The sequence below is a fragment of the Macaca nemestrina genome, chromosome 6 (genome assembly GCF_043159975.1).
Source record: "Macaca nemestrina isolate mMacNem1 chromosome 6, mMacNem.hap1, whole genome shotgun sequence".
NCBI classification, from domain to species: domain Eukaryota; kingdom Metazoa; phylum Chordata; class Mammalia; order Primates; family Cercopithecidae; genus Macaca; species Macaca nemestrina.
Window position 1 is genome coordinate 47,967,274 of NC_092130.1, and position 13,341 is coordinate 47,980,614.

A 13,341-nucleotide genomic window follows, 5' to 3' on the forward strand; every position below is an offset into this window, starting at 1 on the left:
GTGAGTCACCTTGACTGGCCTATAATTACTTTTATAATCAGAAAAAAATTATAAATAAATATAAAAAGTGCCAGGAACTTTCTTTTGTGGAGCCACAAACTGGGCTCAAGGAATAATTTGAGCTGGGCTCTGCAGGGGTGGGAGTCTTGGCCTGGGCCCTGGTCCTTGCTGTGTGACTCTGGAGACTCACTACTTTCCCTCCCTGGCCTTTGTTTACCTGGTAAGACAAGATGCTGCACAAGATGCTCCCTAGGGTCCTTTGCAGCTTAATAAGTAAAGTATTCGCCTTGGTCTCATCCATCCCAGCTCTGTGCCCAGCTTCGAGCGGCTCCTCTGTGCCTGGAGAGAAGGGCAAGCGCCTTACTCATGCCTTGAGGTTGCTGACCACTTCCCTCACCAGCCTCACTCCTTCCAGACCTGCCCTGGGAGTCCCTGCCTCCTGGCCTTCACCTGCATCATAGTCTGTACTTCTCAGAGCCCTGCCCTTCCTTGAAGAACAAAGCCTGGCCAAATTGTGTCAGCCTGCTGGCCTGCAGTGACCCCTGCTTACGTCATACATAACAATAGCTATAACTTATTGACATTAACTTCAGGTCACATAGCAAAAGTGCTCTCATTTAAATCTGAGGCCACCAGAGGATCCATAGACTAAAATGTTAACAGCATCTCCTGGAGTTGTGGAGTGTGGTGACCCTATTTGATCCTCTTGTGCCACTGAGAGATATATTATTAACCCAATTTCACTGATAAGATAACTGAGGCTCAGAGAGGACAAGTAACTTGTCCATGGTCACACAGTGGGTTCATGGCAGAGTTGGGAGGTGATCCCTAGTCAGTTCCAAGTCCAGGATTTTCTCACTCCCACAATGGTGTCTCCCTTAATGACTCTCACATTCTAGTCTCTGAGTACAGGAAGGGTATGTTCTGAGTTGAACACACAGAGAGCACTCAATGATGTCTGGTGGTGAAGATGTTAATCATGAGTTCCATCAAGGTTTATCATTCAATCAACAAGTCTTCCTAGCGTGTCTGGGAGCTCTGGGGGCCAAGGACAGGTCTATTGTAGTTCAGCGTTGCATTCTGGCACCTGGTGGTTTCTGGCACATAGCCCATGCTCATTAAATGACATGAATGATTGTCCATTCAAATAATAAAACAACAAATAAATAATACTAGCTAACAGGTATGGAGTGCCTACAAGCCAGCCAGGAAACCTCCTGCCTACTCAGGGAGTTTCCGGGACAGTTGAGGAGAAACATAACACTGTTGACAAGGGCTACAACGTAGGGTTTTACACCAAAACAGTGTCTATGTAAATAGTGTCTATCAAAGAGAGAAAAATGATGGGCAGACACCCTGATCCTCCCCACAGTGCTGGAGGCCATGCCAGCCACTGTCCCCATTACAATTTGCATATAGTGACTGCCGAAGCACACAAACCTGAATTTTGTGTCTGCATCCATGGTTCTGTCTGTTCAGATCACATCTGGATACTACTGTTGCCTCTCCAGACTGGATAACCAGTCTGCTGAGGGCCAGAAGATGGTGAGATGGAAACTAGTCATGTTTAGCTTGGAGAAGAGAAAGGAAGACCATCTTTAACACCTGACAGGTTGCTCTTCCCAAGAGGGGCCAGTGGGCAACAGCCGTGGTCAGCAGTTCCAGGCACCCCTGAGGAAGCCTGCTCCAGCTGTCAGGGCTGTCTGGCAAGGGACCAGTCCCTCCTCTGGAGAAGTGGCGAGCCCAGTGGGCTGCCTCTCCAGCAGGATCCTATAGAGACCTGACTCTCTACAGTGCATGCTCCACACGCTTGCTCACTTGACAAACACTTATTATAACAACTGTCACCCTGGGCCCATTCCAGGTGAACGACATAAGGATGAATAAAACAAGGCCTGTACCAGTAGAGAACGTCAGTCCCATAGGGGAGAAAGTCAGGAAAGCCTCATCCTGAGCCTTGGACCCTTTACTGTGCATCCTGTAGGCTCCTGTCTCAGCCTCTGCTGAAGGCTATTTTTTTCCTTGTATTCTGCAGGGACCAAGCATATGACAGATAATCAACAAAGGCAGGCATCCCTGAAGAGGGGATCCTGGGATAAAAGCCCCAGCTGAATCAGTGCTATACAGGGGCCAAGTGGGGCTGGGTCCCAGGCAGGGTCATTTGCAGGGGTCCCTCTGCCCCTTCAAGTCCTGCCAGACAGGCCTTGGCCATGGTTTCTTCCTGTCCTGTTCCCCTAACCACAGTTGATCTTCCCTGGCTGTTATGAAATGTCAAAGAATGTCCTGCAATCCTAAATTCCATAATGATCTTTATCTTCTGTTCCCTCTGAGGCTCCTCAATCTGCAGTAACAGCTGTGGTTCAGCAAGCAGTGTGGCACTCTGGAGTGCTGCTCTGAAACAGGGCCGGCGTGGGGCAGAGCTCATCTGCTGCCCTGTCCGTTCACTGTGCTGTTCAGGGCTAGAGAAGATTCATGTGCGTGTACACTTTTTAAAAATTGTGAAACAATAATTATGCGGAAAAATACACAGAACGTATGTTCAGTTTAACAAATAATCATAAAGCAAATCTCTATAAAGCCACTGCTGCTCTGCAGTGACCCCTGCTTCCCCCTAAGTCGTGCATAATAATAACTACAACTTGCTGACCATGAACTTCAGGTCACACAGCAAAAGTGTTCTCACTTAATCTTTGGCCACCAGAGGCTGCGTAGACTAAAATGTGAACAGCTTCCCCTGCAGTTGTGGAGTGTGGTGACCCTATTGGATCTTCTCATGCCACTGAGGGATATACTGTTTTCTGTAGAGATGTCCAGCAGAGGCACTGTCCTGGGGGGCATCCTTCTTGATCACCCCCATGCCATGGAGGCCCATTCTCTGCCCAGGGCTCTAGAGTCTGAGCTTCTCCAAGAGGGAATGGAGTCTTTCGCAGAGGGGCTGTGGAGCCTTGTAAGGCTGAATCTAACCAAGAGCCGGGATTTTGGGTGGCTGCATATCCCAGATGGTTTCCCAGTGGACCAGCTTCCTGTTGCTGTTCTAATAAATTAACATAAACTTAGGGGCTTAAAACAATACAACTTTCTTTTCTTATAGTTCTGTAGGTCAGAAGTCTAAAACAGGTCTCACTGGGCTAAACTGAAGGTGTCAGCAGGGCTGCATTCCTTCCTGGGGGCTCTAGTAGAGAATCTCTTTCCTTTCTTCCCCTTTCGAGCTTTTAGAAGCTGCCTACATTCCTTGGCCTGCAGCCCCTTCCTCCACCTTCAAAGCTAGCACTGGCTAGCCAGGTCTTTCATATATTGTAATCTCTCTGCTTCTGCTTCTGACCCTTCTGCCTCTCTCTTCTCCATTTAAGAATGCTTGTGATTACACTGGGCCCACCCACCCCAGTTTCTACCCAATAATCCAGGGTAATCTCCCAAAGTTAAAGAGATAAAACAATACTAGCATCCCCAAAGCACCTCCATGTTCCCCTACTAATCACAACCCCAACCCTCCCTTGTGCATGAGCAAATAGACATTTGTAATAATTCTGTGCTTTTTGTAGTTTGACCTCCTCTGCATGTATCCTTAACAATACAGTTCAGTTTTGCCGGCTGTTAGATTTTTGCTAAAAGGAATTATACTGTATGCATTCTTTTGTAGGTTTTATTCATTGATGAATCATTTGTTATTACAGTATTATTATCCAATATGACAATATTACAGTTATTGCAAGTCGCTGTAGTTCATTTCACTCCAGGAACACTGCACAATTTATTTGTACTCTCCACTGTTGATGGTCATTTGGACATTTTCTGGTACTATGTGGATATTCTGGTGCACATGGATAAGAGTGTGGGGTTAGAGACGATTATGATGAGTGGGACTCTTGGGTTATAGAGTATATATATGATTTCATCTTTTAAACATTTTTATATTATTCATTTTTTTAAAGACTAGTTGCTGGGCATGGTGGCTCACGCCTGTAATCCCAGCACTTTGGGAGGCCGAAGCAGGCGGATCACGAGGTCAGGAGATTGAGACTATCCTGGCTAACATGGTAAAACCCCATCTCTACTAAAAAAAAAAAAAAACACAAAAAATTAGCCAGGTGTGGTGGCGGGTGCCTGTAGTCCCAGTTACTCAGGAGGCTGAGGCAGGAGAATAGCGTGAACCTGGGAGGTGGAGGTTGCAGTGAGCCGAGACCTCGCCACTGCACTCCAGCCTGGGCGACAGAGCAAGACTCTGTCTCAAAAAACAAAAAAAAGACTAGTCAAGTGCAGTAGTGAGGAGGGGGAAAAGAGTAGAACAAGGAGTTCGATCTGTAACTGATTGTGAAGTCAATTGACATAATTCACTACCTTCCAATCAGCCATGTTTTCATCTTTACCAGATCACTTATATGCGTTTTTTTCTTTACTTATATACTTTTTAATCCTGAAAGCATTTCTCAGGGAAACAGTGGTATCACACCCAGTTGTCTGGGTAGAAGAAATGGGGTATGTCTGCCCTTACAGTGTGACCTTCCCACTTCTGTCTTGAGAACCCTGTCCCCTCCATCCCAGATAGCCCTGTGCCCTCTGGAACCCACAGCCTGGCCCCTCAGTAGCCTCCCTACCTTGCAGTTGGGTGGGGGTGGGAGGAGGTCAAGAAAGAGGAAGTGAAAACCAAATACAAGGGCTACAGAGAAGTCCAGTCCACAAACCTCAATGTTTCAGCAGCACATGCTGTGAGAAAACAACGTGCAAGCTGTTTGTGGAGCATACCTTGGGGGTGCCAAGGCCACTGGTGCAAAGGTGTGCTTCTGGACATAAGTCACTCCACACAATGCTCACCCCAACCCTGTGAGGTACGGTACTGTCATCCCCATGTCACAGAATGAAGCCACTGAGCTGCACGGACATTGAGTATCTGGCAATACAGTGCAACAGTTAATAGCATGGGACCTAGGCCTGTTTAAATTGGGTTTAAATTCTGACTTCCCCACTTATTAGTGGTTCAGTCACCTGGGCCATTACTGACTTCCTTTGGCGTCAGTTTCTGCACCTGTAAAATGGGGCTAATTGGCTAACAGGGTTGTTGAGAGAGGTAAAAGACAGAATGTGTAGAAGGAGCTTAGTCAAGTGCCAAGCACAAGGGAGAACCCAGTGGAACTAAAATGAGCAGAGCTCTGAAATGAAGACCATTATAGAGTCCAAGGTTGACAGGATGGAATCGGGGGTTGTCCTGGCAAGCTGGGACCAGGCCACCAAGCCGAAGGTGCTGGTTTGGTGCTGCGTGAGAATGGAACACTGGCCAGGTGGACTCTGAAACATGAGCAGCTGGGCAGTTCTCCCACCGACCTTGTCCACCTTTGTCCAGAACTCTCTACCTATCTCTGGCTGCTTCCAAGGGTGGTGATTTCTGACAGAGGCAGCTGCACATGCAGAAGTTTCAGCTCAGCATCAGTGCTGGCCTTCAGGAGGCCGCATTGGCAGGCGGCAGCAGTGGCAGCCAATGGGCAGCAAAGCTTGTTGCTAAGGTCACTGTGAGCCTTATTTGGCGACATGGGGCTGACCCTGCATTCACCTCTGAGAACCCTGGGAAACGCCAACCACAGATGTGAAATATGAACATCTCAAAACCACAACTGCATTTCCTTTGAGAAAAGATTCGGCTCTCCTCCTCTCCAGCCTGCCTCCCTCCGCTGGATGCCTTTTGTACAGGGACTCACTACTGCAAGAGGCAAGAGCCTAGGCTACAAGAAGACTCTGCTACAAACTAGTCCTGGGCAGGCCTGGACAGGGAGAGGGGAGGGGCTGCCATGCAGGCGGCCCTAGGACCTAGCAAGGACCTCCAAGGCTTCCGTTCACACCCAGCAGCTGCCAACCCCTGCCCAGGCCTCCCCCAACACAGCCGGAGGGCCTGTTCCTGGCCCCACTTCCTGCAGCCTTGGGAAGCCGGCTAGCGTGAGGAAGGTGCGTGGCACTCATGGAGGAAGTGGGCCTGCACTGGTGCTCTCACCATCTGCACCAGCCACACCGCTTCGGTGCAGCCTGGAGCTCAAACGGTTGGCGGTTTCAGTTTTTCACCTCCCTTTGGTGCATCTTCCAGCTTAACATTAAATAAGTAAAACTGTTGGTCCACCCCAGACAAATGTGGGAGGGAAGTTGTGTCTTCAATATTTCCCAAATAACACTCACTGCTCCCTCCCATTCATACAGCACCTTCGGGTCTGGGAGCTGTGTTCACATCTGCCATCTCATTAGATCCTCGCAACTCTGGCAAAGGTAATGACTGAGCTCACACCATGTGTCAGGGACATGAATGAATTTACAGAATTCACTGTAATTGTTCCCATTTTACAGAAGAGAAAATGAGACAAAGAGAAATTCAGTCATTGGTTCAAGGTCATCACAGAACTGGAATTTTCTCCCAGATGGCTGAGTTCCAAAGTCTGCCCTAGTCTCTTCTGCTACATTGCCTCTGTGGCACATACACAAGAACGAGTTCCATTTACCGATGAGAAAGTGAGGCTGAGGTGAAAGGGTGGTGTGGGGCCTGAGGTCAGGATTGATTCCTCAGTCCACGTCTCCTCCCAGAGGATGGTCCGCCAAGGTCCTTCATCTGCTCTCCCCCTTTAAAAACCACTGTTGGCCGGGCACGGTGGCTCACACCTGTAATCCCAGCACTTTGGGAGGCCAAGGCAGGTGGATCACCTGGAGTCAGGAGTTTGAGACCAGCCTGACCAACATGGAGAGACCCCGTCTCTACTAAAAACACAAAAATTAGCTGGGTGTGGTGGTGCATGCCTGCAATCCCAGCTACTTGGGAGGGTGAGGCAGGAGAATCGCTTGAACCAGGAAGGCAGAGGTTGCGATGAGCCGAGATCGCACCATTGCACTCCAGCTTGGGCAACAAGTGTGAAACTCTGTCTCAACAAACAAACAAACAAACAAACAAACAAACAAACAAAAACACTGTCATGCCCCCACCGCCAGCTTGTCTCCTCCTGATGTGCAGGCTAAAAGTAGCCTTTCTTTTTAAGTGTGGCCCACGGAGCTCAGTGCCCTGCCTATCTGGAAGAGGCCGTGAAGCCCATCTATGTAGGTAAGGGGGGCAAAGCCAGGGCTAGGGAGAGTGTGCCACAAGGGACATCGCCTCCTATCACCTCCCCATTGCCTGCACACACTGGGGACAGTCAAATCATTCCTCAGGCTGGGGGTAGGAGCTATGGGTGGAAGAGCTGGGGCATCTGTCCACAGAATCCTCCCGAGTTGCCTGGAGGGGCTGGGATGCAGTCCAGACACTGGGGAGCCCGATGCAGACCCCTCCCTGGAGCACTGTCCTTCTCTTGGGCTCTTCAGGCCTGCCCTCACTCATGAACATATATTTTTTGTGTGTACTTCCTGCATTACAGGCACTCCCCAGGCACCGTGGACGCACAGTGAACAACACAGACCAGGTCCACGCGTAACAGACTTTGCGTCCCTGAGGGAGGCAGACGTTAGGCAAATAATCACACGGATCTCTGAAAAACATAGCTGCTATGAGACGGTGCAACTTCAGGGGTCTTAACCTACAAAGGAGTGTGTGGGATTAGGGGGTTAGGCAGCTGTTCCCAAGGAAGAGACATTTCAGGTGAGGAGAGGAATGGGGTAGAGTTGGCGGGGGTGGGCGTGGGGGGCTGGTTCTCGGCTCTCCCTGACTGCCCTCCTTCCCTGCATTCCAGTCGCTTCGGGAAATCTGTCGCTTCCATGAGAGCTTCTTTGCTGGTGTCTTCCAAGCTGCTACAAGTCGATGCCTTTGCCAGCTGTTGCTTTCAGTGTTTGTGCCTGGGTGAGCACAGCCGGTATGAAATGACCCAGATTAACCGAGAGTCAGGGCCCCTCCTAAAGTACCTCTGAAAAGAGTTTTTCAGCATAAGCATGACATTAGCTTTTCCTAGAGAGGAAACCACCCCCAGGGCTGACAGCAAGCAGGCCGGGCTTAGAGGAAGCAAGTGCAGCGCTACGGCCCCTCCATGCCCGGCTGCAGACCGGACACCCTCACTGCCTTCCCCCAGAAGGCCCCCCGGCTTCCACCCCTGCTTCTTTTTCCCTGGGGGACTCTCCTTGTGGAAAAGAAACCCCAACACTAGAGGGTGCAAGTGAAACTGGAAAATGAAACTGTGATTTCCAGTTTCATTTTCCAGTTTCAATTTAGAAGCAGCTCTGCCAGCTTTCCACTGCCTGTGCCTCAGGGCAGCACAGAGGAGCTGAGGGGCAGGAAAAAGTGTTCCAGCCAGCAAGCACCCTGCTCCCTGGGTGCCCTCAGAGGGCGGGCACTGGACTGGTAGAACCCCTGAGCGGGGAGTTGTTGCAATGCAGATTCCTGGCTCTCCAGGCTCTGAGGCCATAGGTTTGGACCCTTTGGTGATTCTGATGTGCCTATGGACCTCACTGTGGCAGTCGTGGCCCCAGAGACCATCAGAACAGCCAGAGCACACCTGAGGCACGGCCTCATCCTCTCCAAGTCGCTTCCTGCCACAAATGCTCAGGAAGAGCTGCTTCACTGTGCAGCATCTCCTGCCCTCTTCCATCTGGTGTTGGAGGCATCTTAGATGTTCTCTGGGACCTGAGGTCTGCAGGAAGCCCAGGCTGTGGTCTTCACACAAGGGTCTCTCTTTCCCACACTCCAGATTTCCCTTTAAGCTGCTAATTTGTAACAGGCATTTATAGAAACAGAACAAGATAGAGAAATTCTATTAAGGGCCCTTATGTGCTTTGCTCTGTCTGTTGCTCCATTTATTTGCAATTTATAGCCTAATCCAAGAGGATTTAAGGACAATTAAATCTTCCTTTCCCCTCAGTGTGTCTGTGTATGAGTGCATGTGTAAGAGTGTGTGGGGGTTGGGTCTTCCAATGTACCTTTGCCCTGGTTTGACCATGGGGGGAGAGGGTGGGCAGGTCTCCAGGCCTGCCAGATGTAGACCTTTCCTAATGTCTACAGCAAGTTTGTTCTTCAGTGTTTCTAGCATCAGTTTTTGATCAATCATTAATCAAAGTTGCAATAAAAAGATAATCTTCTCAGGACTGGGCTGTAAAGGTCCTGGCTGCAACCTTAAAAAACCCTTCTGTGGAGGCCTCAGAGTCAAGAGAAAAGGGCCATGTGTCTGTGGCTGGATTTGGAGGTAAATGAATGCACTGTCCCTCTCTAACTGATGTGCATGAATATGAACTTCAGTCACCTGAGTGGCCATGGCCTCTTTCTTCACCTCTCCCTGCCAACGAAGCTGGTGGTGCCCTGGCTTCCAAGCCAGGTGGCAAAGCTGGGGAAGGAGGCCGTAGTTGGGCCCAAATATGAGGGCCTGGGGGCACCTCCATAGGTTGTGACTGCTGCAGCATGCTCTGGGGCCAGGCCTATGGCAGTGGAGGCAGGACAGCCCCCAGGACCACAGAGCCCCCGCAGTGGAGGGAGCCACTACTTGGGCGGCTCAGCTCATTCCTGCTGACTTGCTGCTGTACAGGGAAGAGGGGTGCCCGAGACAAAGAGGAGACACACTTCTCCCACGAGAAATAAAGCAAGCAGTTGTTCCTCTCCTGGGCCCAGCAGGGGTCAGAGGCTATGGGACCTTCACTCCTTCCCTCTCAGTGGAGAGGGTGGATCTCCTTTTTGGGGCATGAGGGCCCAGTTTCCTGACAAGCTGGAAAAGCAGGATTTAAGAGCTAGTATCAACAGGGAGAATGTGAGGCCCAGCATCAGGTTCAAGAAGCAAGGGGATCAAGGTTGCAGGGGAGGCGGGGAGCCTTAGCCTGACACAGCCCAGACCAACAGACTGAGGAGTCCAGAGAGCCCACATGCTCGCTCGGCCATCGCTAAGATGTGTAGTGTGTGAGAAGGTGTGAGAGGCACTCGCTTTTCTCTCCAGCCCCTTCCAACATATTATTGGGTCATGGGTGCCATGTTTTTAGACACATAAAAGAAATGGGTATTTTCAGAGAAGCGCAACCCTGGAGGTGCAGGGGAGTGAACTCAGCCATGAGAAATCATTCAAAGGATTGACCTCTGAACAGGGATAGACTTGCTCTCAATGGCTCCAAGCGGGGAAGCAGCAGAGAGGGGAACCTTTCCTGAAAGTCCAGTGTGGCCTCTGAAGACACACACACACACACACACACACACACACACACACACACACACACACACACACTTTTTTGAGAGAGAACGAGAATGAAAAGATACACACTGAACTTTTAACAGTCGCTGTCTCTACCTGGTGACTGCGAATGATTTTAATTTTTTTCCTCTTGTGCTTACAATATTTTCTAAAATCTCTAAAATATACCCAAGTTACTTTCTTGTTATAGCAAAATAGGCATAAAATGTCTATGTCTATTTTAACCATTTTTAAGTGAGAGTTCCATAGTATGAAGTACATTCTCACTGTTGTGCAGCCATCACCACCACCTATCTCCAGAACTTTTTCATCACCCTCAACATAAACTCTGCATCCACTAAGCAGTATCTCCCTGTTCCTCCTCCTTCCAGCCACTGGCAACCATCCTTCTACTTTCTGTCTCTATGAATTGCACTATTCTAGGTACCTCATATAAGTGGGATCATCTGGTATTTGTCCTTCTGTGTCTGGATTATTTCACTTAGCATAATGTTTTTAAGGTTCATCTATGTTATAACATGTACCAGAATTTCATTCCTTTTTAAATCTGAATTATGTTCCATTGTATGTATCCTCCATATTTTGTTTATCCACCCCTCTTGTCATGGACATCTGGGTTGTTTCCACCTTTTGGCCATTGTGAATAATACTGCTACAAACACTGGTGTACAAACATCACTTCGAGTCCCTGCTTTCAATTATTTTGGGTATATTCCTAGAAGTGGAACTGCTGGATCATACGATAACTAAGTTTTTGAGGAACCACCACCCTGTTTTCAACAGAGGCTGCATGATTTTATGTTCCCACCAGCCATGCACAAAGGTACTATTTCTTCACCTCCTTGCCAACACTTATTTTCAGGTCGTCGTTGTTTTAAAATAGCCATCCTAAAAGATATGAAGTGGTGTCTTACTTATGGTTCTCATTTGCATTTCCCTAATCAAATTACGTTTTAAAATCCATCTGAATCACGCCCTTGGTTCTTTCTCAATAAAATGGATCTTGCCCCCTTTTTTCTCTTCTTTATACCTATTCTCTACATTTTAAAAAATTATGGCAAAATACATATAACTTAAAACTTCACCATCTTAACCATTTTCAAGTGTAGAGTTCAGTATTAAGTATATTCACATTGTTGTGTCCTAACGCAAATATAGTGTATAATGGCAAAAAGAAACAAAAGGCTATCTAAAGAAAAAGAAAGCCGTGAATTCTTGGACCCTGGAGATGTTCACAGACAGATTGGATCAATCTCAGCAGGGATTTTCATTCATCTTCTGAGCACCTCTGCTGGGCTGGGCTCTGTGCCAGGCAGGGGGCTCCAAGGTGCGTATGGCCTGGACTCTGCCCTCGGGGTTCAGCCTCCGTGGGGAGCAGTTACACCCAAGGGCTGCTATGGGCACAGAGAGGCACCCTGTTGTGTGGGTGTGGCATTGGGAAGGGGCATAAGTGAGGTGGCACGTGAGTTCAGGTGGGAAGGACGAGCAGACATGTACATGTGCAGAGAAGGGAACTGGCATGTGTAGCTGGGCTGTGGCAGCACATCTCACAACCGCCATTACAGGAGCATCTATTAATCATTTATGTCTGTCTCCCTATTTGATTATAAGCTGTATGAGACCAGAGCTGGTGGTTTTGTTCACTGCTGCATTGCTGCCATGCCCAGCACAAGCAAGTGTAAAAGAAACACTTGCTGAATAAATGAGTGGTTGATGATGAGGAAAAAGGAGACATTTCTTTCCAGAGTCTTGGCTGTGAGAAGCAGACAGCATGGCTGTACTCCACGGGGAAGGCAGGATAGCAGGAAGCATTACACAGGTGATGGAGACAGGAGCACGGCAGGAGCCATTGAAGAAGAAGAGTTGGAAGATTCCCTGGTTGAGAGAATGGAAAGGCGTAATTGCTGGGGAGAGGCCCCTGAAGAAAGGGGAAAGGCTGGGATGCAGGCTCAGTGGAAGGAAGGAGAGGAGTCTGTTTATGAGACTCAGATGGCCAATGTGAAAAAGACAGACGATACCAACTGCTGTATGAATGGGAAGTACACTGCATGGGGAACTCTCCTACACTGGAGGCATGTTCTTCCTGTTATTCCAGATTCAGACAGCACTCTGGTCGCTGGTTGGTGCAGGCCACCATTTGAGCCAATTAGGGGAATCCTAATATCTGCGCTTGGACTATCAGAAATGAGTGCTGTATGCCCAGAGCAATTTCCAAGATGGGCCTGAATCCATGAGTCATGGCACTACACAGAGCCCAGGGTTGGCTCTGAGCCTAACAGCCTCCAAAATGTCAACTTTGCTCATGTGCCACCTTGTCCTTCATCTCATGGCATGCAGCTGGCAGGACTTCAGTTGACAGAAGGTAGACCCTGCTCTTTTCAAAAAGCACACAGGACAGGTGTTGATAGGCCAGCCCCTCCCACTGAGCTCTGGTTACTGCGGTGAAGTCCACCAGGAGGTTCAGCGCCCACTGTGGCTCTGCCTGAGGGGCCTCTGTGCACACTCAGTCCAGGCACTAGCATCCCAGCCCCCGGCCAGTGGTCCAACTCCAGACTCACTGCACAGAGCCCCTTGCAACTGATGTGTGCCAACATGGAGCCCACACGGGGCAGCTCAGCGTGACACCTGCACAGCTCAAGACTGAGAGAAGGACATGCTGACTCCATGTGTGGTCTGCTTTTTTATTGCATCTTCCTTCTCAAGTTGGAAGAGGCTGTACTGAATTACCAAATGGCATGATACTCGCTGTGGGGGAGCACAGAGGAGTGTCTGGCAGTCCCTGGGATGATGTTACAGTCCAGAGGTGGGGATGAGATGAGCCCAGACGATGCAATGGGGATGCAATCAAGACACAATGTCGTTAGAAGCCATAGTATGTTCTTTCATGCCATGTGTTTCCCAGCTCAGAGGAGTGAGGGGTCAAGGAGGGGTGGGGTGGCCCCCTGGGACCCTGCTCTAGGATGCATGTGTAAGGACCCACATACAAACCCACAGAATTCAAGAGCTAGCCAGGCCTGGACCCATGTAGGAGAGCCCCACTGGCTGATTTCCTATCTGGGACGAAGGCCACAGACAGCAGGCCTCCCTTGGCCACACCCACGTCCCCAGAACACATGCTCCGCTATCCCTAGTCTAACTACAACCCCATATGAACTGTGTCCCATTCATGTTGGCCTAGAAACTGGGAAGTACCTGGCATGGGGTCCTCCGCTTCCTCCCCATGACT

The 13,341-nt window shown here is 49.3% G+C and overlaps 1 protein-coding gene across 5 annotated transcripts in view; it reads right to left on the bottom strand.

Annotated features, from left to right (window-relative positions):
* The window catches only part of CARINH (colitis associated IRF1 antisense regulator of intestinal homeostasis), a 136,351-nt gene that overhangs the window by 61,969 nt on the left and 61,041 nt on the right, over window positions 1-13,341 (bottom strand). The window contains exon 4 of one of the 5 annotated variants that reach the window (XM_071098488.1): window positions 218-339. The exons of 2 other annotated variants lie outside the window; for them this stretch is intronic. In XM_071098488.1, the coding sequence (XP_070954589.1) occupies window positions 218-339 (122 nt within the window). 2 more of the 5 variants (XM_071098489.1, XM_071098486.1) reach the window with 2 other exon arrangements.